The sequence below is a fragment of the Perna viridis genome, chromosome 3, assembly GCF_037379345.1.
Source record: "Perna viridis isolate PV_CMFRI_1.1 ecotype Kerala chromosome 3, ASM3737934v1, whole genome shotgun sequence".
NCBI classification, from domain to species: domain Eukaryota; kingdom Metazoa; phylum Mollusca; class Bivalvia; order Mytilida; family Mytilidae; genus Perna; species Perna viridis.
In genome coordinates this window covers 47,560,064-47,586,753 of record NC_142447.1, presented here as the reverse complement: position 1 = coordinate 47,586,753, position 26,690 = coordinate 47,560,064, and the positions used below count along the sequence as shown (strand labels likewise).

The window sequence follows — 26,690 nt, the reverse complement described above, 5'->3', positions numbered from 1 at the left end:
TAATGCCTTTATGCCTTTATTTCCGTTCGTGCCAAAAATAAAGCGCTATCAATATGCAGATATTACAATATCATTATAAGTCAAAATAAGATATAAATTCTGTATTGAAATAATCAACAAATCAAACGTATAAATCACATTATAATTTAACATATTCGTCACAATAACAACTCCTTATGACAGAATTCTTTAATACGCAGCTACACTTGCTGTGGTTCAAATTGAAAGCACGGGGCGAGGAGGTTAGTTTAATGTATGACAAGTGTATCATCCACTCCCCTGCGTAGCATACCCGGTACATTATGAATTCTGCTTATAAAAGTATAATCACTGGTTACAAAATGATTGGGTTTGTAAGACAAGATATGATGATACATGAATACACGATCGTACTCTAAAACAGTAATATTACATGTACACTTCATACTCCTTCAAATGTTTAAAAATATCACCCTGCAAATTTCAGTGAACTAGTTGTTTACGGTGTTTTTATTATACTTTATGGTGTCACCCAGATTTTGATACATCATTAAAGAAATAGGAGCTATAGTTTATGACTAAGAGGTTTCCCATGGCGATATTGTATACCATGTTGTTTTGTGACAGTCATTACGGCTCCGTTATTATCGTCAAATTCCAATAGCTCCATAAAGCCTTTCACCACGTCTTCTTCACTGAAAACAGAAAATCAAAAGATCAATTCTGACTATGAAAACCAGAAAACGTCACAAAGAACACTAGAAGTATCAATTGTGATTCTACATACCAGAATAAAAAAAAAACAAATATAAAAATGCACATCTAAGCTACCTTTGACTGAAGCATAACACTCTAAATGTTTTGACATTATTCATTTATTCATTACTTTAATTCCTCCTTCAGGATTTTTAGGTTTCATATAAATCACATACAAATCAAAACAACGTACAAAATAAATAAATGTGTATCTTTAACAATCGTTACATAAATGGCACAGTTCATCAAGAAAAAAAACGTTGATTGAATTTAGCTATTATCCAGTTGGTCCCTAGCAGGATGCACTGGGATGTATTGTCCATAGATATGAAGTTTGAAACCAAGGGCATCCCAAAGTTTACAGTACACGTTATGTCGGTTGTTACTTAGTGGTAAGCACTTCAGTATTTGATGCTGAAGAACATCGTCTGAGTGTGATAAATATAACAGACAGTTCCCGGTCTTCATGGGTCCATAATAATTTAGAAATTCTCTTCGCAATGTATAGGTCTTTTGCCGAGAGTAGTCCATATTTCCACACATTCGCTGGGCTTCCAAGTTCTATAAGTCAACTGAATTGTTGAAGTCTGAATCACCTTGCATTCTCGAAATTTTGTCAGATTTTTCGGTGTTGTCTTCAGCTTGTGATACAATATTTTTCCAACTAAAATTTGATGGGAAATCACCAGATACATAATTGCCCAAGAAACGTTGTAGTCCATATCTGTTTAAGATTTTGACAATATCAGGAATAAAGCCAATTGTATCCTTTGATGATTGTAGAGGTATTAGAATAGTCTGAGAATGAACACTTGTTTAGGTAAATTACTAGTATCAGGATCCAATTGACAAAGTTGCTGTGAGAACATAATTTTACGTATATAAGTGATGGACAGAAGACATTCTTTCACATGTCAGAGAGCGTTCTTCCTTGGAATCATTGTATATGTTTCACAATGTAGAGTTTAGTTTATACATGTCCTTCTGATTGCAATTATTCCAAAACTCGCTGCTACAAAGAACAGTTGGTATACCTATTTTATTGTATAGACTGAAAACTACTAGTGAATTCACCAGTTGAGACACCATCCCAACAATACTGAAGTACTAGTATGAGTTTCTAGCTTTTCAACAAGATAGGTAAATTTCGTTTGCGCAACTTAAGCCAGCAGATCTTGTAATACCTATATGTTTCACACAGTAACTTGGTTTGATTTCAAGTATTTGAATTTCTCGTTGTGGTAGAGGCAGATATTTTTAACTCAAAACCTGTAAGTGTGACTGCAACTTTCTTAACACCACTAGAAAGCTGATTCATTTGGCCATGATAAAACATATATATACGTTGAATTACTATATTTGTGATATCCCTGGACACGACTTAACGGTTTGAACAACTGAGTCACAAAAATCAAGACTTTTTGACCCGGTAGGGTACAAATATAACGATAATGGATATGGAATATATATTGAGGAGACAACCCCACTGGGATGAAAAACGTCAGCTCAAGGCCACCCATGGATCTTCAATTAATGAAGAGGAAACCCTCACACCACAGGACAGGCTGCAGCTGGCACCAAAACGTCATTATACACAGGTACAGCGAAATAGTTGCCCCTATACCCCAGCAACATATAAGTAAACTGGAAGTGGAAACGAAACAATACATACAGAGGCCAGACATTCCTGACTTGGGACAACCGCAAAAATGCGGGGTGGGGGGTGAGGGAGGGGTGGGGGTTAAAGTACTTTGACGCTTTGACGTGATCACATGTCAATCCTCCCCTTTTAAATCTGGACACTACTGAAAAAATATTACACCCATTAAAACACATTAAAAATCAGTTCAAAAGCTCTGAGCCCCTTAGTAAAAGCAGACTACTGGCAATTAACTGACATACCAGCTCATGACCAGTTTAACCCTACAAGAAGTTACGTTCTCGTCGTATGCAATACCAATCCCAATTCTTCCAGTGCGGGTTTGAGAACCACGGTACATCATATGTGCTCCTTTACTTGCTGACCTTTTCCTTCACTCTTATGAGGCTGACTTTATAGCTGATCTGATCCGAAAGAAAGAATATCGCTTAGCTAGATCCTTTAATCTCAGTTTCCGCTATACAGATGACGTATTATCAACAATCCTAACTTCGGGGATTTGATACATCGCATCTACCCCAAAGAAATTGAGATAAAGGATACTACAGACACTGTGAAGTCAGCCTCATATCTTGACCTACACTTAGAAATCGATGATAAAGGAAAACTTTTGATTACCGCTATAACCTTGGTTTTCTCGATTACTCTTTCATACAACAAGGACACAACCCGTGTCATGCCGAAAACTGCTTTTAAATATACTGTTAGTTTATATATGTAAAGACCCTACCAAAATGCTATCTTGAACGAATCGACAACAATATCATGACCATATCAAAGAGTAATCAGGGGAACCAAAGTTATAGCGGTAATCAAAAGAATGTAATCCAGGGACAAAGACCAGACACGGAAAACAGACATACACAACAAAGAACATAAAGTACCTAAAATCATACATACAAAGTAACAAAAGCAAATGAGCAACTCGGACTCTACTAAAAATTGGGTGCATGGACCAGGTGCACCAGTAGAGTAAGCGTCCTCTGCTTTTCTAGAAACACCCGCCGAGTTGCTCACAAAAAGTCAAGTCCGGGGTAGACAAACGAGGAAAGGAAAACTATCATGACCCGTTGAATAAATCAGTTTTCATGGTGCAGATGGATAAACCATAACGATCCACGAGTTCATGATAACGACCATAAAACTAAAGTAGTGATGACTTCAATCTTGTAGCAACAAAACCCTGTTCCAGAAGCCTATTAGAGTTCTAGCGCCCAGTTTCTCATAAAAAGTTCAACGGTTCAGTCAACTTATTTGCAAAGTTTGAGCTTTTCGTTAACATTAAATATAGGGTGGGAGATACCCGAGCGTATTAACCGTTTACAGGTACATCTGTATTTTAGAATGAGTTTTTTGTATCGGTTGAAAAAATTGTGAATGCTTTTACGAGCTTTTGATATAGAATAAAGTTTGGGAAGCCAGAACTCTCATACTTATACTGAAAAAGTATCAGAGAATAAACATATTGATTCGTATAAGAAAGGAATAAAGGTACCTGAAAATCATCATGAAGTTGATGAGTGGGGATGCAAGGTGGGCCCTTCAATGCAGTGGTCTATCATAGACTAACTGTTTTTCCCCAATGTTCTGACTAGGTTTACGTCATTGGTGATATACTATCTGTTTATCCCAAGTGTTCTGGACTAGGTCTCCAGCACTGTTTTTTTTCTTAAAGGGTAATAGTCTTCCTGGTTATCCCATGTTCTTGGCCAGATCTACAACATAATGTTTTTTCTCTTTCAAATAACAATAGCCTACCTGTTTATCCCAATGTTCTGGATCAGGCCTGCAATATTGTGTTTTTCTCTATTAAAGGCAGCAGTCTCTGTAAATGCTGGACAAAGACATGTATACCTGATTCCTCGAGCCTTGTTCTCTGGATTTTGCTGTGATAGCAAAAGGAAAAACAATAACTGTTGGCACACAACATAAGCGTTCCAGGAAAAAAAATGTTCATTCAATGTTTTATTTAACCGACTGATAACCAAATTCAAAAATAAAATAAAAATTACATTACTCTCCTGAATCTTTAGGTATATTTAAACATGTAGATACAGATACAGCTAAATGTTGACCAACTATAAATTAAAATCTGATAAATCAAAACCCACTTACAGCAACACTTCTGGTATAGCCAACAACACTGTACTTAGACGCTACATACACAGGCATGTTAAATACTGGAGTTAAGCCTGAAATAAAAAAAGTTTCAACGATTAGAAGATACTTCTTTTAAATTGATACCAAAAATATTTCTTTTTCTCTGCGACGTACTCTAAGTTTGCTTTAATGGGCATTCAGTGTTCTTACACCACTTAGTTACATATCTTCAGTAGATTCAGAACAGATATTGAAGGTGTGTTTGGTTTTTCGTCGATATCTAGTGTTGATTTATAGAACTAAGTCTACGTCCACTCAATCCCACAAAAGATTCCAAATCCTAAAAAAGTCTTTCAATCTGTTTCCTCTGCAGAAAAAAAATCTGATTGATAAATCGGCTAAAATACTAAAACACTATATTCGTTGAAATAAACAAAAAGAAAAGTGAAAATTTATAGTGAGCCAAGAATTTGGAAGAAAAGAAGTCGTGAGGAAAAAGAACATTTTACCCATTAATACAAAGTTCTGAGAACGAAGAACTTCTTAAAAAATGTGTATATTTTTCGATTTATACAACATATTTGTTTTAAAACTAAAAGGGTTTGATCGAAGTAAATTAAACTAACACCGTCCTTTTCATATACAAATATAATACACAAAATTATGAAATTATAGAGTAAGTGAAAAAATATATGAACAATACGTAATGGTAAACACAAGAAAAGGAAATGAGGTATACCATTTTTCTTCTTTCATCAAAATTTATAAAGGTGGGTAATGCTGCTTTGCAACATTACGATGACAAGGACTTCCGGCTCACTCAACCCTCAACCTTTCAGACCACTTACATAAGAATTCTCTTGACACAAGTTTCATATCTTCATTATGGGCCATGTATCATATTTACTCTTTAAACTCAGTGTGAAATAGATTAGGAGCATCTTAATTGCGTTAAAAATATTAAGTTTTCGACCCAAACGAAAAATATTTGGCACACATTCTTGATAACTTTTTTTTCTCAAATTTTCTCTAGAGGATATGTCCAGGCTATTCTTTTTCTATCCCTTATTTGTACATAGACAGTGTAGCCAATCATTCATATTTGATTTTATTTATTAGATATGTAAATATTCAAGGGAAATTCTGTTTTGAATATTACAGAATAGTTGTAGTTTTCTATGCCCTGACAAAAACTTTTGGGGAATACCCAAGTAAGGGTTGTCGGTGTCTTCCTGATAGTCCCGTTTTAAAAGGTATCTATGATATGTTGTGACGAATAGGCACACGGGTCGATCAAATCGAAATCGGGAAATGGTTTGATTGTAATTTTGTCGCGTAAGCATAATTATGTTTATCAATTGTAGATAATAATGACACAATGCTACTACAAATATATTTATTACATTTCGTATTTCATAGTTTCAACGATGCATTTCTGACATACCCATATGTTATACTTATTGAAGTACGTAAAAGAAATACCGCATGTACTAGGCTGCCATAATTGTATACTTTTGCATATCATATTATAATTAAAAATTTCAATATCACATGTTTTAGCACTAAGTCTAAAAAATAAAACACTCTTAACAGTACATAATTACAACGAAAGAATTCACAGAAAATTTATAAATGTTCAGTCTAAATGAAGCAGTTTGTATACTAGGTCACTGTAGAAACTTCGTAATTCTCTGGTCTGTCCAGTCTGGTATTTATCTGCCGTGTGTAGTTTCGGCGTGGATGATGTATCGTCCCTTGAAAGCAGTGTACCATCCTTCAGGTGAATGATAGTTCCCGATCATACAGTTTGGTAGGGACTCAAAAGTTGACTCTTTATTCCAGTGAGTGGTTGTGTATTGGCTTTTGAGTCGGTTTCTTCAAAGTCCTCTGGAGCAAGCACTGAATCATACGTTTTCCACTGATGCTTGTGAGACAAATGGAACTAACGATTGGAGAATATTTGGTTCTTCTTTTTAGTCTGTATACACTGAATGTAGGGGAAAACACAACAATTAATGCTTATACTAGGAGATGCAGTTATTGGGTGTAGGGAAAAACGGCCGTGAAAGGCGGTACCTGGAAATGCTGTTCTGGCAGCATTTCTGTGCGGCGATTCCAAAGCCAGTTGAATTCGTCTAAATTTAAATGTGTTTTTCAATCTTTTACTTCCAGTACCTTTCAACTTGCTTGCATCCTGTTCCCAATGTTGAACTTGTTTAAAATTCAAGTTATATTAACTTTTTTTTTGTTTTTTTTTCTTTTATTAAGCATACATTTTTAAAAAGAAAAAAAATCATTTTTACTTATTCATGATTTTGGAATATCTTCTTTTAAATTTACAAAAAAAAAAGATATTTGGATTTACAACCATTATACATGTCTAATATTCAATATAAACAAAAATTAACTTGTTTACCAATTTTCTATCAAGAAATACATGTGAGACAATCAAAGATATTCTGAAAGTTGAACAATGAGGAATAAAGCGTCGTTTATAAACAAAATGTTATTTCTTTAACTAAAGATATTTCTATCAAATTGGTATTATAGTTTTCGTAGGATGTTGTAACGCTAATTATGACTCCATTACTAATGAGGGTCACTTCAAGACTGTTTATGTTGATATTTTATTTGGATCAGCTTTGGTAGTTCATGGGATTTAACACAAGCTAGACAAAATTGAAAGATCAACATTTATAGCAAAATATGACAAAGGGGTGTATTCTTTATTGTCCCACATTTGAAATTTACAGGTAAAACAGGTAAGATTTTTTGTGGGACAATTGGGAATAGGATTGTAGGACAATGGGGAATAGGATTGTGGGACAATGGGGAATAGGATTGTGGGACAATCAGGAAGTGATTTAATTGTTGATAGTAATGACAAATTAAAACAACACCCATTACCTAGTAATATAGTCAGTGAGTGCATGGGTATTCAATTTGACTGTTGGATTCTTCAAGGTCCGCCAGTGCATTTAACCTGGCATCCTCTTCTGATGCCTATGGAACTAGTGGAAGTACCACTGCCTGACGAACCCCACTGAGTCAAGACAAAATGGTAATCCTTAATATGGCAGTATTATGTATGACAGCTTCGAAATCGATAAAGAAAATAATCGGTTAGTACTGAATCTGACCTAGAGTGCAGACTAACTTAATCAGTTGATTTTTTTATGTACACGCTCACTATCATATTTTTGCTATGGTTGTTCGACAAATAAGAAAAGACAAAGGCATGGTAGCTATATAAAAAAAAAAAAAACAAAGACAATATAAATATCAAATATTTCAAATTTTTTATTGAATTCAGAATTAAAATCATACAACAAGTGGCAATTAATCATTCCAATCAATGCTTTATATAACACCTTTATATTATAGAAGTACATGTATTCCCTTTGTAAAATTTATGTAAATCATTTTGTAGCAATTTTCGTATTATTATGGACAGGATACATTAAATGTTCAGATAAACAACTTTTATTAATTTACATACTAATCTTTTAAATAATCAATAATTTATTCGTTTAGCAATTTTCTACCCTGAATTTGTGAGGACTTACCTGACTTGTATTGAATTCCCAAACTACATAAGAATCCATGCAAAGAAAGGTATATAGCAGGATCTTCATCTTGCTTCACAAAGGAGATGTCCAAGTATTTGTCCATGGACAGCAAGCTTGTTGCAATACTACCTACTCTCGAAGTGGCATTAATCATATGTGGATACTTAAAAAAATTAAATGTTTACTTCAAAACCTAAAAGCTCGCAGCTTTTCGAAAAATCTCCAAACTTTTGACTTCACAACTCTTACACTATGTTACCACATGATAAATTGAAATCTTATGGAACGCCTAAACTGTCTGATGAGATACACATTTGTTTATGTGTTGTCAATTTTATATTATTTGTTGTGGTTTTATAATTACATGTGGTCGTTTTGTATTTACGTTATGTGGGAACATCTTTACATTATGTCGTTTTGTCTTTACGTTCTGACATTTCGTCTTTACGTTCTGTTATTTCGTCTTTACGTTCTGCAATTTTTTCTTTACGTTATGTCGACATACAATTACGTTTTGTGGATTTATCTTTACGTGCAGTGGTTTTCTTATAACATGAGGTCGTGTCTTCTTTACGTTATGTCGATCTCTAAATACTTTATGTGCATTTTCTTTTATTTACGTGCAGTGATTTCTTCATTACGTGATGTGGACAAAAATTTCATGATGACGTGTGACCCTGGAACTTTTTGATCGTGTAAACTTCAAATCAGGCCGTAAAAGGCAAAATAGACGTCACAACGCCGATTAGAAAAATGCTGAAAGAAATACACTTGGGTAGTCTATCCAGTCACCCTAGAGTATTTATTCTATAGTAAAAATTATCTTATTTGTTATTTACGTTCAATATTATCACAATTGATACACCTGGGACCCTGTTGATGACTTGTGGCGATTTTCGTAGTCAGAATATATTTTTTTAAATTCCAAAATCAAAACAAAAAATTATAATAAAAATAAAAAATGCAAAAAATGGGAATTTCAATTTTCCCACAAAAAGTCGCATAACTTCGACTCTACAAGATACTATTTGACTAAAAAGTCTCAAATTTTGAATCATTCGATAGAAATTAAATTTCCTGAATTAATAAACCACTATTAACTGATTTTCAAGAAAGATTTTTTTAAATGTTCACAAATTTAACCCCTTCCCCGAGAAAACTGGTTTCAGTATCAAACATAATTCTCATTCACAGCATACCGACACTGTGAAACTCATATTTTAGGCATTCATAATTTAAAAGATAATGATTTACCCAAAATATCTGAACAATTGAGGCGTGTGATTTTTTATAGGGTCACAATTACTATAAAATCGTAAAAAGTGGAATTTACAGAATGTCAGAATTTCATCTATATCACCCGTTATTATCTTTTTTTCAGAATACCGTAGTTTAAACAAGCTTTTTTGTGATACAGTAGATTTGTATAGTGTCTAAGCTTTCAAATCGACCAGGTAATTAATATTTGAACTTTTCCAAGTAAAGTTGGTGCAAAAATTACCACCCCTACCCATGAGAAAATACCTCAACATGAACCAAAATGTTAATTTTTAACATATAAACGTCGTACACTGGGCATGTTGCAGGCGATTGCTTTCATTAAAGATGCATCCAACATATTTGCTACTTTTAGGAGCGTAGGCGACAATAATGTGTTTTTTCATAAAAATGGAAAATTCCGGAATCTTTTTTCTTCCATTTCACCGTTAATCGGTGTATTTTTTTCAATTACCGTAATTCAAAAGAGCTTTTGTATATTAAAATACAACTATATGGTGTAGTAGCTTTGTAATGAGCCCAAGATATATAAGTACTTGAACTTTTCCTAGTTAGTGCAAAAATTGCCCCTACCCATGATAAAAATACCTTAATACGCCCATCGCCTATGCTTATTAGAAAGCTAAGATGCTATATAAATATGTTTAGATATGCAAATGCATGCTTGAAGTACGGTACTTAAAAAAATTGCACATACGAGGTTTTAAAATGAAAGAAAATATGAAATAAAAAAAAATCCCCTCTTTACTATAAAAAACACAATATTTTCACATTGAAACTGGAAACAATACGTCCCTGAAATGAGTAGATATGTTGATGGATACGTCTGTAATTAAAACACTAGTACCCAGCATGTCTTGTTAACATCTATTATATGCTAAATACAACATTTTGGTTCATGTTGAGGTATTTTTCATGGGTAGGGGTTACTTCTTGCACTAACTTGACTTGGAAAAGTTCAAATATTTATAACTTGGGCTCACAAGAAAGCTACTAAACTACATAGTAGTATTTATTTACAGATGCTTTTTTGAAGTGCGGTATTTTAAAAAATATGCCAATTAAAAGTGAAATGGAAGAAAAATGAAATTCCGAAAATTCCCCTTTTTACGAAAACACATTATCATCGAAACATTACCTTGAAACTAAAATAATACGTGCATGAAATGAGCAGTGATGTTGGATATATCAATGATGAAAACTATAGCACTCACCATGTCTATTGTACACCGTTAATAAATTTAAAACTAACATTTTGGTTCATGTTGAGGTTTTTTTTTCATGGGTAGGGGTGGTAATTTCTCACCTTATTTGACTTGGAAAAGTTAAATTATTAATTACTTGGGCTCATTTGAAAGTTTAGGCACTATACAGTCACTATATACATGCACTGTATCACACAAACACTTGTTTAAACTACGGTATTCTAAAGGAAGATATATAAGGGGTGATAAAGAAATTCTGCAAATTCCCCTTTTCTTGATTTTATAGTAAATGTAATCCTATAAAGAAATTCAAACGCCTGAATTGATCAGATATGTAGAGTAAATCATCATCGTAATTATGAATGCCTAAAATATGAGTTTCACATGTCGGTATGCTGTGAATGAGAATTTTGTTTGAAACTGATACCAGTTTTCTAGGGGTAGAGGTAATATTTTTAACATTTTTTGAAAATTCTTTCTTGAAAATTAGTTTTGGTAGTTTATTAATGTACAAAATTAAATTTAGTCACGCAATAACTTGTAGACTCGAATTTATGCAAATTTTCGCGAAAGTCGAAATTCCCATGTTTTTGGAATAAAAAAAAATATATTCTGACTACGAAAATCGCCACAAGTCATCAACAGAGTCCCAGGTGTATCAATTGTGATAATATTAAACGTAAATAACAAATAAGCAATTTTTACTACAGAATATATACTTTAGGGTGACTGGATAGACTACCCAAGTGTATTTCTTTCAGCATTTTTCTAATTGGCGTTGTGATGTCTATTTTGCCTTTTACGGACTGATTTGAAGTTTACACGATCAAAAAGTTCCAGGGTCACACGTCATCATGAAATTTTTGTCCACATCACGTAAAGAAGAAATCACTGCACGTAAATAAAAGAAAATGCACATAAAGTATTTAGAGATCGACATAACGTAAAGATGAAACGACCTCACGTTACAAGAAATCCACTGCACGTAAAGATAAATTCACATAACGTAAATAAATATTGACATAACGTAATCATAAAACGACAGAACGTAAAAACAAAATTACAGAACGTAAAGACAAAAAGACAAAATGTAAAGATGTATCTACATAACGTAAATACAAAAAGACCACATGTAATTATAAAACCACAGCAAGTAATATAAAATTGACAACACATAAACAAATGTGTATCTCATCAGACATATTAGGCGTTCCATAAAATCTCGTTTGAAAGGCCTTATTTGTAAATCTTTTGCTGTTTCAAAAAATTATGTTGTTCTCTGTTACAAATTCACCTTTTTCTAAAACATCGCAGAAGGGCTAAGTGTGCTACACAGAAAAGCAGGTTTGCGATATGCTTAATTTCCTCACTGATAACATATTTTTCACATTTGGAGGAGCTATTTTTCAACAAGTTGGCATTCAAATGGGCACTAACTGTACTCCTCTTATAGCCGATTAGTTTTTATATTCATACGAGACTGAATTTCTTCAGAATCTCGTATAGAATAAAAAATTAAAAGATACTAAATCCATTAACTTTACATACAGATATATAGATGATGTATTGTCCATCAACAACCCTTCTTTTGGTAAATGGTTACCGTCAATATATCTACCAGAACTCGAGATAAAGTAGAATACAGAAACATCTTGTTCTGCACATTTTTTAGACCTACATCTCAGCACTTAGATTTATGATAAAAGACACGACTTTAATGTTAATATCACAAATTTTCCTTACCTGTGCAGCAATATCCCTTCATCTTCTGCATATGGTGTTTATATTTCACAATTGATTCGGTACGCTAGAGCAAGTACTAATTACTCTGATTTCCTTGCACGGCATAAATATCCGCGAAACAGACTCCTGAATCAGGGGTATGAAGAAATGCGTCTCAAAAGGTCTCTCACCGAATTCTTTTCAGATATCAGTCCTTGGTTGAAAAATACTCTGTTTCTTCTAATTAGTAATGATTGTATTTTGTAAATTGTTTTTTGTGCTGATGTAACCGCTGATTTACAGATTATGACAATAACATGCAAATGTTATTTAATCACCATCGGTATATTCACGCCGCAATGGAATAAGGGGGTTTAGCACGTTGTGAAACCTATATTTAAGCCACCATTTCGTTTGAAATGCCTGTACCAAGTCAGGACCATTGCGGTACTAGCTTCTCCGGTGGTGTAATATCTATTTTGCCAGATTTATTTTGGACGACTTGATTATGAATCAAATTTGTGTTCGGTAATTTTGTTGTTACCCTTATTTACAAGTGCGATAATCAGAACTATGAAATTATCAACAAAAGTGGGACCGACTAAGGATGGCTATAGATATTCCTAGCTGCTTAAAAATTGTCAACCTTTTCTAAGCTACAAATTTGGAAATTTTTTTAAACACATATCTCGTGGCGAAATTTATACATATATTTTCAAAAAAAAAGAAATAAAATAAAATAAAATAAAAACACAACAAAACATTACAACACACAAATCGGGGAATATAGAATTAAAACACATAATATTCGGTTACAATTATTGGGGTTTCAAAGTCGATCCAAATTTTTGGCATTTAAGTTTCTCATAATTCTTAATAGAATGGCAGTTGTAATTTTAAATGTCGTTATTATAGTTGTATATTTGTCATGTTTTACATGTGGTGAAACTGTAACAAAATTTTGATATTGAATCTGTGAAAAAGTAATAATCGGGGTATAATTAAACAAATCTGGTTACAGCTAAGCTGAATGATTCACTCAAAAAAGTTTTTATCAATTTTGGTTGATATGAAAAAAAAAAAAAAAACACATTACGTATATATACAACCAAATCTCAATAAATATGAACAAGACATATTTCACGAATTATACATTTAAGTACAGAAAACAAAATAATATTGGATGGCAACATAAAAATTTGGAAATGTACGCCATAAGGGATCTCAACAATTCCGGATGAAGAGAAAAAAGTAGATGGAAAGATGAATGAAACCTGAAGAATAACTGATAAAACAATTCTGTTTACTCTAGTAGGGTTGGGAGTGCAACTCAAAATTCTACCAAACAACGAGTTGTAAGCGGCCTAGTGGCGGGAAAATTATCTGACAATATGTAAAGTGTTCATCTTACCATCTGGGGAAAAAAGAAAACTGTCCCAAAAAGTTGGATACAGAAATGGAATGACAGTTTTCATCTATTTTAATAAAGTGAGCTAATTCATCATATCTGAATAAAATAATTAAAAGGTTTAAATGCCTATCTTTTCATACTCTTATAAAGGAACATTTTACCCTCAAGATTCTGACCAACATGTGGTGCAATGAACGTACAATATTTTCATTTGAAAAGTGTTTTTTTTACAAAAACTGCAAGGTGGCAAAGAGTCAGAATGACGTGAAATTGATTTAATTTCAATAAATATATTTGAAAACTGAACACTTTCAGTCGTAAACCTAACTAACCATTACAATTTATGGTTTTCCTATGCGACACATCAAAATATTATTTACTTGTGAGTACTTTTAGTTTTCTATGAGCAAAATACTAGGACATTTTGCCTAAGTCCTTTGAGATCTATATTACTATACAAATTATACTAACATTTGTCATTTTGATTGATAGTATGTCACCCTGTCCATGATAGCATTAATATACCTTTCTGTAATTGGTAAAGTGATGCTACAAGTTATTGTGCTATAAATTGTTCTTGTTAAAATACCGGTATGACTATTACTCCACTATTGCTCCATCCTATCTATTTTTTAAAGTTCTGTTGTAGAATACAACTCCCAACTATAACACAGTTTGAAGCCCTTTTATAATGATATTCACTCTTATACTGCTATTTCCACCAGCATAGTTAGGTGATATTGAGCTGCCGTAAAGGAAACTTTTACCACTACATCACAACTTACACCTTTTTATTCAAGTAATACTCGCTATAGAAAAAAAATCACACCATTTCTACCTATCTCTAGTGATCATACTACCTGTCTATTTAGATCAGACTCACCTGCTGTTGAGGAAATATTCACCACTACACCACCATTTCCACCAGTCAGTTTATTCATATATGTAGTGGCAAGCTGGGTACCTTCAATAACTCCTATCTAAATAGATAAAATATTCTTGTGACCATTACCTTTTAAAGTGTAAACCACTAGTCAAAAGAATATATTTTCAAGACAGACCATATAAATTCTCCAGATAAACCCTTCTTGACTGATACGTACATGATTGATAGTTATAGTCCTCCTGATACACCCTCTTTGAATGTTACTTACAGCATTGAGCATCAAAGTTGTCCCCTCTTGACTGATACTAACAGGATTGATCATTATAGTTTTCTTGTTGACCCGATCCCCTTGACTGATACTTACATCATTAACCATCAAAGTTGTCCTTGTACACTCCCTCCTTGAATGATACTGCTTGCAGGATTGATCATTATAGTTCTCCTTGATACACCCCTCCTTGATTGATACCTACATGATTAATAGTTATAGTTCACCTGATACACCCTTCTTGACTGTTACTTACAGCATTGCACATCAAAGTTGTCCTTATATACACTCCCTCCTTGACTGATACCTCTTGCAAGATTGATCATTATAGTTCTCCTGATACACCCTCCTTGACTGATACCTACACTACAGCATTAATCATCATGGTTCTCCAAACACACCCCTTCTTGACTGATACTTACAGCATAGACCATCATAGTTCTTCTGATACACCTCCTCCTTGAGTGATACCTACAGCATTAACCATATTAATTCTCCCAATACACCCCTCTTGAGTGATACTTACAGCATTGACCATCATAGTTCTTCTTATGTTAATCTCTGTTTGTAAACCTGTCACACCTGCATTGTTAACTACTATGTCCAGCCTCCCAAACTTGCTCAGTGTTTCTCTGAATACATCTACAAAAAAATTTCTTTTTAAATATGTTTTTTTGTCTAAACCAATGATACTTCAGATTTATATTCTTTGATTATAATATCAAATTACAGAAAAATATATTTGAAAAAATGTCTATGAATGTTATTAATTTGTATGGTAATGTTAGGTAAATCCATTTTTCAGTATGTAATTAACTTCTGGTCTTTCAACCCTGGAAAGTTATCTGCAATTAAATATAGATGTTTACTTTTAAAGCTGTGGTGATCTGTTACATCACATGTAATAAACAGGACCCTGTCTTTCCCATAACTTCTCTGGAACTCATTTAAAGTTTTTGTTCCATCTTCTGTAAGTATATCACAAAGGCATACCTATAAAAGAATTTAATATTCAAAGGAATTTTTTATACCTGTAAATATATAGTAGGGTAGCAACAAATGAACTTGCCCTGTGCAGGTCCGGGTGTTAAAAGAATAGGCCTGCAGCAGCGCTAAACTTGTCGTAAAAGGCGACTAAATAGTGCTCAGAAACCTAGCCGGGGGCTAGGCGCTCTGACCACAGAGCAACTGGGATGTGTGCCCCAGGTGGTGGAATGGGGTACCCCTGGCGTGTTACATGCTCGGGTTGTCAGGCTATAATACGGAAAACCAGACCGCAAACCATAGTGGTGCACCATGTTGGGAAAGATGCCACGTTCCTCACACGTTAAAGAACCCTGCTGTGGTATTCGATAGGAGTAGGAACCTTTGCGCTCCGCCACAGGAGGCTAAATTGCCCGACCTTACCCATCCCCTTTTTTCCAGTGGCAATCAAAATTTGTCGACCCTATTATCCTTGTGACCCATCCTTTTTTTTTCATTTCATGTTCATTTTACCATCCATTTCATATTCATTGTCTGAATATAGCTGAAATATTGCTGCTCGGACGTTAAACCCCAACAAACAAACAAATGAACTTTTACAAGTAAGTAAATGTAGGTCATCTCAACCCACAAAAAATAGGAATATATGAACAAAGCTGTCTTATTAATACCCCTAATGCCTTCCTCCCATTTTGCATATGAATACAAATATTGTTTTTACCCTACATTTTTTATCACTGAACATGTATGACACCTTTCGTTCATGCAAATTAGGTTTAAATGTTCTGGTCATGAACTTACAACAGCACGAGATAATCTAGACCACTTATTTCAATAGTCTTTTTTCATATTCCCGACTTTGGCTTCGTTTTTGAAGATTTTAAGCAAAGAGGAGTAACTTTCTACAAATATGTCACCCGACAGACTGGTTTCTCTCAAATTGGAGCGATGGACAGCATTAGTCTTCAAATTCAAATATTCAATTTATTATAGCCGCGGTAAATACTTGGATACTTTTAAATAGCTTGTTTCAAATCATTCAGGTACTTACTGAAGTAAAAATAGTTTAAGTTTCCAAGAAGGTTTTTCTGTTTTCCCTTTCCCCAATGAGACTGCCAACCAGATTTTAGGGTGTTGGTTGGTTTAGGTCCCTTTGAAAAACTTACTAAAATAACTTGCATTCTGTAAATATGAAAAACGGCCATTAAGATTAAATGTACATGTACTATTAAAATAAAATTTGAAGCTACAGTTGGTCTTTTCACACTGACCTTAGTCTCAAGCACATCCTAATATTAGACAGCTACATGTACTACCTTAAATGTTTCTGAAAACCTTAAAATTACTATGTACCAAATTCAGTATTGGTTGGGACTCATCTTAGTCTGACTTGTCACATCTTAATTTTCTGATGTGACTCTATTTGTATAACAAATTTTTTTGGTAAATGTTTTTTTTATTTAGAAATGTATATTCAATTTATTCCACTCATAATATTTATTGATGTTTTTGAATTTCAAGACCAGTCATTATCTCTTAACAACAAACTACAAAAATAAGAAAAGTTTGATGAATTTTTCCTAAGTCACATGCATTTATTATGTTAGTAGTACAAATAATTATGCTCTCTTCAGAGATTTCATTTTGCATTTTCTGGTCATCTCTCTAATAATCAGCAGTGAGGTATAAACAAATGTTTTCGAACAGCATATATGACGGGGTCATGATGAAAAGCCAGACTAAATCAAAAGAAGTTGAATGATCACAGTGTGCATGTATATGTATGCAGAATAATATTGAAATTTCTACCATCAATAATTTTGTAATGCTCGGTAAAATTGAACATGGACAATTCGCTATTAAAATTTAAATTGAATTAAATTACCTTGCTTCCTGCCTCCAATGTTGCTTGTGCATAGGCTCTACCAAGACCTCTAGCACTACCTGTTATTATAACAACCTTATCTTTTAACAACATTGCAAACTCATTTCATTTCATCCCAAAATCAATCTGAATATAAAAGACGAGTTAGACAGAACACAAAGTCCGAATTAAAATTGACGTGTTATTTTCTGACCTAATGATCCTACACAGACATTTCGTACCACAAATCAACTCGACCCAAATAGAAAAAAAAATATGTAGTATAAAATACTATTACATATTTTTCTAATCATACTTAGTAGTATGAGGCTAACATTTTGACCACAATAACTCGGGGTGAGTCGCCCTTCTGATATCAAGAAATTAAGACGTTCGAATATTAGCCTATATAAATATGATCAAGTATAAAAATCAAAGACTGAAGTCTTCAAAGTAGTTAATCGTCAAATATTCGCACTCACTGATTTTGGCTTCCTTTCAACATCCGAAATGGTATGCTCTAAAATCGGGTGATTTCCACTAAAATCTTGAATCCCTGGATAAGTTTGCGTACTCTTTTGTAGACCGAATTTCCTCTGACCCTGCAACCCTCCTCTTTTTTATTTGGATATTGATATTGACCAGGGAGTCAGTTTAGGAACCAGATTAAGCAACTGGCAATGAATACTTATAAATATCGGGGCGTGCTAATGTATATGACCTATATAATCTTATAACGAGCCCCATTGCCTGAATCGGAAACTGGGTAACGTTCAAAACTAACCGATCATTTCGTGTAACCTTTCAGTTCTCGTAGAAGCAAGAAAAACACGCAGTTACATATTTACATATTTATTGACGATTTTATAAACCAACTCAACTAGATGATTTATAGAACAGTTGTTTTTTTTTGTTTTACCACAAACATGTAGTTGGTTAATAACATATAATATTAGCCTAAATAAGATCAAAACTGCCAATACAATACAAAATACCAAAGTACGTCAATACCGGATTTAGTCGTCCAACACGGTCCAGTAGAGCAAGCCTTGGACCGATAACTAAGCCAATATGAAAAAAAACCTTACGTAATAATACTATATCATCGTTATGTTATCACTCTACCAACAGTGTGACACCAATGCTAACCTGGCTAGGGGACAATATAATACTAAAAAAAAGTCCTGTCTTGCTGAATTGAGCATTTCTGAAAGAACGTAACTAAATTGTAAAGAAATTATGATGAATCGCATAATGAATAATCTTGCGGAAGTACCATTAGACCACACCATGACTCAACATACATCCATAGAGGACACGGACCCAACAGTAAATTTCTTATACACACCATGACACAAATATAACGCACAGGTTCATAACACCATCCAGATATGGAACTCAATGTTTTAAATTATACTCTAAAAAGAACAAAACTATTCATTGTGTAAAATAACTTAACATTTTTGTTCAGGCTACAAACCATTAATGTAACTTCTCATAGGCCCCAATGCTAATTTCACTAAGTTCAATGAGTTATGGAGCTTCTACTTAAGTTTAACCTGAAGAAGACTATACATCACCTAAAAGCTGCATGTGTACACTAATAGTCCCGAAAATATTGCGTGGGGTTTACTACCTTGTAATGCGACACTGGCTCCTAGAAGACAATGAGCTAAAAAGAATGGGAATTCTCCTACATTTCACAAAAGGGCCTCCATGCAGAACTCATGAAATATTTAATTTAGGAAATCACAGTGACCATTTTATGTAGAGAGACTGAATCGTTCACCTGGTTAACCATTTGCTTATTTGAAAAACTTGAGGAATGAGACAGGCTAAGTCAAAATCAACTAAAATTATTCATAGCATTTTCATGACCTGAACCAGAATTTTGCTAAAGGCAACAATTTTTTATTTTTTTTGTCTTATGACCCCTCAGTTCCATTTATAGTATAGGCAGCCATATCTATTCACTGATTAAAAATCATAACAGTCATTTTGAGCACAATACACTAAAGAAATATTATGCTTATTTTCATTCAATGATCTTAAATGGTTTTAGAGACGAAGATTTTCAAAGCTGTACATGTGAAAAAAAAAAAAAAAACAAAACCAAAAAAAAAACTGTTTCAGGGATCGCAACTCCTACATTAGTCAATGAATGGTTTTGAAAATTTCGGCATAGGTCCTTCTCTTTTTACCCTATGCCAGAAATTTGTTAAAGGCAACGGTTTTTGAGTTATTTGCAAAAAACTGCCATCTGACCTCTATGTTCTATTTTTAGTAATGGCGGCCATGTTTTTTCTTCATGAATCAACAATCCTATTAGTCAATTTGTGTGGGATACCCTAAAAAAGATATATGTCAACTTTCATTGAATTCTGTGCAATTGAATTTGAGAAGATTTTCAAAGTTGCACATGCGAAAATACAAAAAAAAAAACTGTTTCAGGGGCCGTAACTCCTACATCAGTTGACCAATCGTTCTGAAAATTTTGGCATCGGTCCATCTCATGATGCTGCACAATATTACACATGCCAGAAATTTGCTAAAGCAACGGTTTTTGAGTTATTTGCAAAAAAACTGCAATCTGACCCCTATGTTCTATTTTTAGTAACAGCGGCCATGTTTTTTCATGGATCAAAAATCCCAACGGTCGTTTTGTGCAGAACACCCTAAAGAACAATCATACCAAGTTTAAAACCTGTCAGTCCAGTAGTTTTAGAGGAGAAGATTTTTTTTTAAATTTGTCGACGACGACGACGACGACGGACGCCAAGTGATGGCATAAGCTCACTTGGCCTTCGGCCAGGTGAAACAAAATATAATTCCCTGCCAAACACAAGCTCACTTGTGCAGATTTGATGTACACTTTTTCCACAGCAACATAACATAAGTGCACCAAAACTTGCGAAGGACTATTTTTGCACTAAAACTTGTGTAAGACTATTTTTGCTTACGTTCTAAAAAACTCATTGGTTGAATTAGTGGTATGTAACCTTAATTCAGTACCTTATTTAAATTTCTTTTAAAATTCAAGTAAAAATACACAAATATTTTTTTAGATATTTTGCGAGCATTGGAAATTCGATTTATAAGCGGAAAGTACAATATTAAGCTAAATGTTTGTTATTGTTGTTTAATTTCGGAACGGTTGTGTTTGAAAATGTCTATAATACTTCGTAGTCTGATTAATTGAATTTATGAACAGACATGACATTTGCAGACAAGCCAAATAGTTCGGATTGCAATTAAAAACTTGTTTGTCGAAGACAAAGCATGCCAAATGTGTTTCTGTCTGCAATTTCTTCGAATAAAATACTTCGTATCCGCTTTTATGTTGATTGTTCTTGATTAAGGTGAAGTGAGATCTTATCAACTTTTATCCTTAATTTCAGTACGATTCTTTGATCAGTTCGTCCCCTTTTCGAAAGGTATTTATGCCACTGGTTAGTAATGTAATGAACTTACAACTAGTAGACTTGTTTAAGAACCACTTGGGCAAATTAAAATTGTTGCTTGCTCATACATATTCATGCTATAAAGGAATGCAACAGAGGTTTGTACGCATACGTTAAAACAGTATATATAACATCTTCACTAAAATATAAATCGTGTGTTATGTCGTGATAAACGAAGCTAATGAAGTCGCCAACGACGAAGTGGCGCTGACTTATTGTTTTTATTGTGTTTCTTATTATTATTAAGTCGCCGACCAAGAAGTTTAGTAGTCCAAACAAAATCAAGGAAAAAAATCGCGTGCGGCTCGGCCGGTATTTTCAAAATGGCCACCAACGCAGTCGAAAATTAGAATTAGTCCGATTTCGATGAAAATTGATATCTAGGTTCTTTGGGTCGTCCCGATTAACAATCTGCGGCTCAATTGACAATTTGAGCTACGTGTCGGACGCCATTTTCAAAATGGCCGCCACTGCGCGAAAATTCAAAGATGGCCGATTTTGATAAAAAATTATATCTAGGTTCCTTGATTTGTCTCGATTAATAATCTGCGGCGCAATTGGCAATTTCAGCTACGCGGACGCCAATTTCAAAATGGCCGCCACTGCGTGCGAAAATTCGAAGTTGTCCGACTTTGATGAAAATTGATATTTAGGTTCTTTAAGTCGCCTCGATTTATTATAAGCAGTTCCATTGACAATATGTTTCTCAAAAGATTGATCAGGAAATGGGAGGTGACTACTACACGTTCTGTGGAAACGTAAATTTTAATTTCCATAGGAGTTTGTAAAAACAACAGAGGATCTTAATCAAATAAAATGTTTTTTATCACCGAATTAACGGGCGCTAACGGGTACCTAGATCAATACCTGCAAGTCGATTTTCATATTTTATGAATAGTTTCACATAATTTTTTAGACCTTTCACAGCTTGCTTTATGGGATGGGTTTTGTCTCTCATGGAAGATTGGTAGGTGACTTGTAGAAGTTATTTGTTCGTTGCTTGGCATTTGGTGGACGACTATCTCATTGGCAATTATACCATTTCTCCTATTTTCATTAGTAAAATCTTCATAATATATTTTCTAGAATAAGAGTCGTGATCTCATGATCGTGATAAAGAATGACACATTTAGATCAAAGGCAACCTTGTACAGTTTCTTACACTGATTATATGGAAAAGTTTGTCAAATATTACCTTATTAGTTTGATCAAAGAACACTGTACTAATATATCTTTGCCATTTGTTTCCTTGATCATACATAGCCTATCATCTGTTGCATAATCATTTCCGCTATACAATCACATATAAATTTTAACACGACTTGATTTGTAGAACTTCCTCATCATAAATCGTAAGTCTTATTAATCATTTTATAAAAGTGTTTAGAAATCGTGAAGTCAATCGATCATCTGGTTTTGTTCTGATAAAGATGAAATACATAAAATTGACGACAACGACCTTTGAACTTTTTGAAATGTTCGGTGGCTTTAACTGCAGAAACGGCTGCCCAAAGTCGTTGTTGGTGTCACATTCTTTATAATATTCAGTTTAATGTCACACATATATTCATTTAACACAAGATTGAGGATTCTTCGGGCCTTAAGTTCATGTTCGATTTATTTTTCCACACCAGATTAAGGGTCTTCATGTTAGATTTTAATTTTTATGAACTTTGTTTTGTAACAAGTTTTTGGTACTTTGCTTCTCTGACAAATTTAATACTGCTACTACATAGAGTGTGTGCCTTTTTTTCTGTCAATTTATTTGCTTTTGTTTCAGATTTAATGATGAAGTCGAATTGGTTTTTTGTATGCTGTGTTTTTCAGCATGTACTCACTATTCATGGCGACGATACCACAAAAGATGTTTGTTCTTTCACCATCGAAAAAAGATCAGCTGAGTATTTTGCTCAGTGGTTAAAAATGATGAACGGAATGCTTGCCCACATTCACTTTAACTTTCAGGGCAAATCCTACAACTTCACAGAAGATGTGATCTTCCCGGATCGTTGGATTTGGACATACATTCCACCAGCCGGAGGACATTTATATATATCATGGCCAGTAGATTACTCTGTTTATTCACTAGATCTACTCAACACAAAAACTCTTAAGTTTCCTGTGACTTTGTATACATACGCAGAGCCAATGAATTGCTCTATAATATTTGGAGATCCAAACACTACCCAAGAACTGAGCAATGCTTTATATAACATGTCTTCACTGTATTTCTCTCAGATAAACTATTATTACACCTACAGTTACTGGTGTTACTTGGTTAAAACGCCTAACTTTTATGATAAACGTTGGTATAACTTACCACGATACACTGGCATTCCGCTAAAACTGTATGGATACAGATGTTGTCGTAACTATGTTGAAGTGACAAAAGCCGTTTGCGATATTAGTGACGAGGACCTATGGAACCCTTATCTGCTCTTACCGTTTTACATTGGAATTATTTTCTTCCTGTATTTTCCAATTTTACTTGTTAAATGCGCACGCAGGTCGGTTGATTCAGATAGACTCGGGGAAAGAAATAGATTCGAGCTTCTGGATATAACCATGGTAAATGACGAATACGTTTACATGAAAAACCGAGGACCTATCTCGATATCGAAAATCGTTCTTAGTATCTTTGGTCTAGCAAATAGACACCCAAAAGCTGCCTCATTGGTACGTAGAGTAGTTTTGGTAATTATTTACCCTGTTATAGTTTACATATACATTGCCTTGTATTCCGTTTTTGGAAAAGATCTTATTGTCGAATTGGTAAGACAACGCATCCCATGTGGCTTTGCATCAATGCTTGGCGGTTTCAGAGAAAGTTGGGATTTATTTTTGCCCATGTTTGGAGGTCCGGTTGTTTCGCTAATACTGTATAATATAATTGGACTCTTTGTAATCCTAGTACCAGATAATCTTGCCGAAGGACTTATTTTGGGATTACCACCTGATCGGAGATGTTCAGTGTCTTTACTTCGTATTGATATTGAAACAATTGAAAAGTTTTCGAACAAAAAATGCATTGGACCAACTGTGACTGGTTACAGGAAGGCTTATTCTGTATTTCTTGCATCGGTTTACATGCTTACAAATCCTGATTTTTGGATATTTACCCTTGATTTTAATGTCCGGCGCTGGCGATCCACCATGTCTATCTTGTGTGGATGTTGTCCAAGGTCAAGATGTTTATATCTTGTTTACGTACCTTTAGGTGTTCTGTACGTCGGCTTGTGTATAGTGGAATTCCTTTTTGTGTGCGTCTTTTATGGGTTCCCGATTATTTTCTTTATCGTCACAGCTGTCTGTGGGTGTATCAAGTATTTCAAGCGCCCGCGCCCGGGAAGTATGTTTAATATCGAATGTCGTGTTTTAGGGTCTGTTTTGTTTCAGATATGCTTTCTGTTCTACATGTACATGATGGTTGTTATTACATTAGAATCATTCACGATCATAGGCTATTTCATATTTTTCTTGTATCTTTCAGTCATTATATTCCCAAGTCAAGCATTCGGCTATGTGTATTTCTTTGTGATGTTAATCGTTTTTGTATATGGTGTTGCTGACGACCTTGAAAAAGAATACCAAGAACTCTTAGAGTTAACAATAAAAGCATCAAAAAAGTTAGAAAAAGCCTGTATAGGAAAAGAAGTTTTTAATCGGAACACTGATGACCTTGAACAGTATCGTCTTAGAGAGATTCTAGCTTTGACAAAGATGATACCCGTTTCAATGTCATATGGTAAGGTATCAATCGACTACCAACCTAAGTTTGAGTACATCAGATACAATCATCAGGTGCCAGGAGTCAAGAAACAACTGTACACATTCGTTGTAGATAAATTTTACCCTGTGCATATTGCATTATTCAAGACCGTGATACAAATATTATGTGTACAACTCATTGTTTTGGCATCAATTGTTTTTATATCAATCTATATAAGACACGTGGGAACTGAAGAATCACGTGAAGTCCTCAATGTGATGTCAATCGTAGTTGTTACTATGTGTCCAAATCTTGCACGTTATTTTTTCAAACGTGAACACAACTCAGCCGTACGACGGATGAAAGTCCGACAGAAAGTTATTGAATTCTGGGAGAAAGAGGCACAGCCCCACGGACAGAATGACCAATGATTGTTATTGTATTGTTATATTTAAAAAGAGCATTTGTGCATTAACAGAGTAAAATGCTAATACATGACAATCGTCATCTATGACATGAACTGCTTTAACCGGTTCACTTTGAACACAAACAAACTTGTCTTAAAATCGTTATTTAATCAAATGTTTTATTTTTATTGCTCGGGGCTAATACAGATAATGATGCATTTCCCGCATGGCACCAGTCTCCGGTCCTATGACCGTGTATTTCAGTGTGTATGTTGTGCCACATGCTTTATGACCATTTGTCTCATAGTGAATGTTATGTATCAAGCTACATGATCTTGTGTGTGAATGTGTATGTTGTGTCTCATAGTTTATATTTAGCCTCCTGTTCTATGACCTTGTGTCTCAGCTCAGGGTGTATGATTTGTAAGTTATGACCTTGATTCCTTGATGAGCTCTTTATATGTGTTATATGTATGTTGTGTAGCGGGGTTTATGACATTGCTTCTGAGTGTGTTGTTTCTCAAACCTTACGAAATTGTTTCTCAATGGGTATGTTATATCTCGGGTTCATGACTTTTTGTCCCAATGTATATGTTTTTACCCTCAATCTCAAGCCATCTAGCCTTGTGTATCAGTGTGTAAATATTGTCCACGACAAACTAATAATAATAAAAAACAGGTAAAAAGCAACTTTGATGTTATATTTTCCGTTATAATCCTTTAGACAAAAACAATTATGCACATATATTATAAATCTTATGGTTTACATCTTATTATTTTTTACTCTAAATCTTAAATATCAAAATATAATATTAATTATAAAATACAATGTACAATAGGTCGAAATACATTCACACATGATTTCGTTTGTCCAACAAATATGTTTTAAACAATTCTTAGTTGCAACGAATAAATGCAGAATATCTCAAAAACTTAAAATATATATATTGATCAGACAATTAAGTTCTATGTCCTCTATTGTGCTCGATGTATTGGTATGTAAAATGCAACTAAAATGTCATTAAAATTTGATAAAATGTTCCATAAACTGTTTGATACAAGTTTTTGCTGTTTCCAAAACTCAATAAAGTGCTGTCGAACTTTATTCTTTCGAACTTTTCCCTCATGAGATTTTGCAAAGAAGAAACGCATGATATTGGGAATCATAGTGACACAGACAACGGACACGACATTCAACACTTCACTCGATTCTGCCGATGCTATATTCCTTATGTAACGAGCAATGAAGACTACGGACAATAAAACTAATATCTGAATTACACTGATCTGAGCGAACAGACTCGAAACTGAAAGGAAAATAGGCCGACATTTTTCTGTAACAAACCGGAACAGGTCCTTGCGCACACCAGGAATTTGTTCTTTATAATAGATATACTTGTCATTATCACAGACTTGTATTTGAAGGAGAGG

At 34.1% G+C, this 26,690-nt stretch overlaps 2 protein-coding genes across 4 annotated transcripts; one reads left to right on the top strand and one right to left on the bottom strand.

Annotated features, from left to right (window-relative positions):
* Positions 1-23,494, bottom strand: LOC148622638 (15-hydroxyprostaglandin dehydrogenase [NAD(+)]-like). Of its 3 annotated transcripts, XM_088572594.1 has the most exons (8): positions 17,704-17,897; positions 16,870-17,000; positions 15,704-15,802; positions 15,361-15,476; positions 14,564-14,660; positions 4,511-4,587; positions 4,154-4,281; positions 1-674 (listed from the first exon to the last, which is right to left on the bottom strand). In XM_088572594.1, exons 1-8 carry the CDS (start codon positions 17,733-17,735, stop codon positions 545-547), a joined length of 810 nt encoding a protein of 269 aa, XP_088428720.1. In that variant the 5' UTR covers positions 17,736-17,897; the 3' UTR covers positions 1-544. The 3 variants fall into 3 exon arrangements, with proteins under 3 accessions (XP_088428720.1, XP_088428724.1, XP_088428723.1); XM_088572598.1 differs by lacking the exons at positions 16,870-17,000; positions 17,704-17,897 and adding an exon at positions 23,464-23,494; XM_088572597.1 differs by lacking the exon at positions 16,870-17,000 and having other exon boundaries at positions 15,704-15,827; positions 17,704-17,910.
* LOC148622637 (uncharacterized) lies at positions 22,412-25,949 on the top strand. The gene is made up of 2 exons (XM_088572592.1): positions 22,412-22,495; positions 22,924-25,949. The coding sequence occupies exon 2, from the start codon at positions 22,929-22,931 to the stop codon at positions 25,281-25,283; it is 2,355 nt and encodes a 784-aa protein (XP_088428718.1). The 5' UTR covers positions 22,412-22,495; positions 22,924-22,928; the 3' UTR covers positions 25,284-25,949.
* Positions 25,950-26,690: the final 741 nt, after the last annotated feature.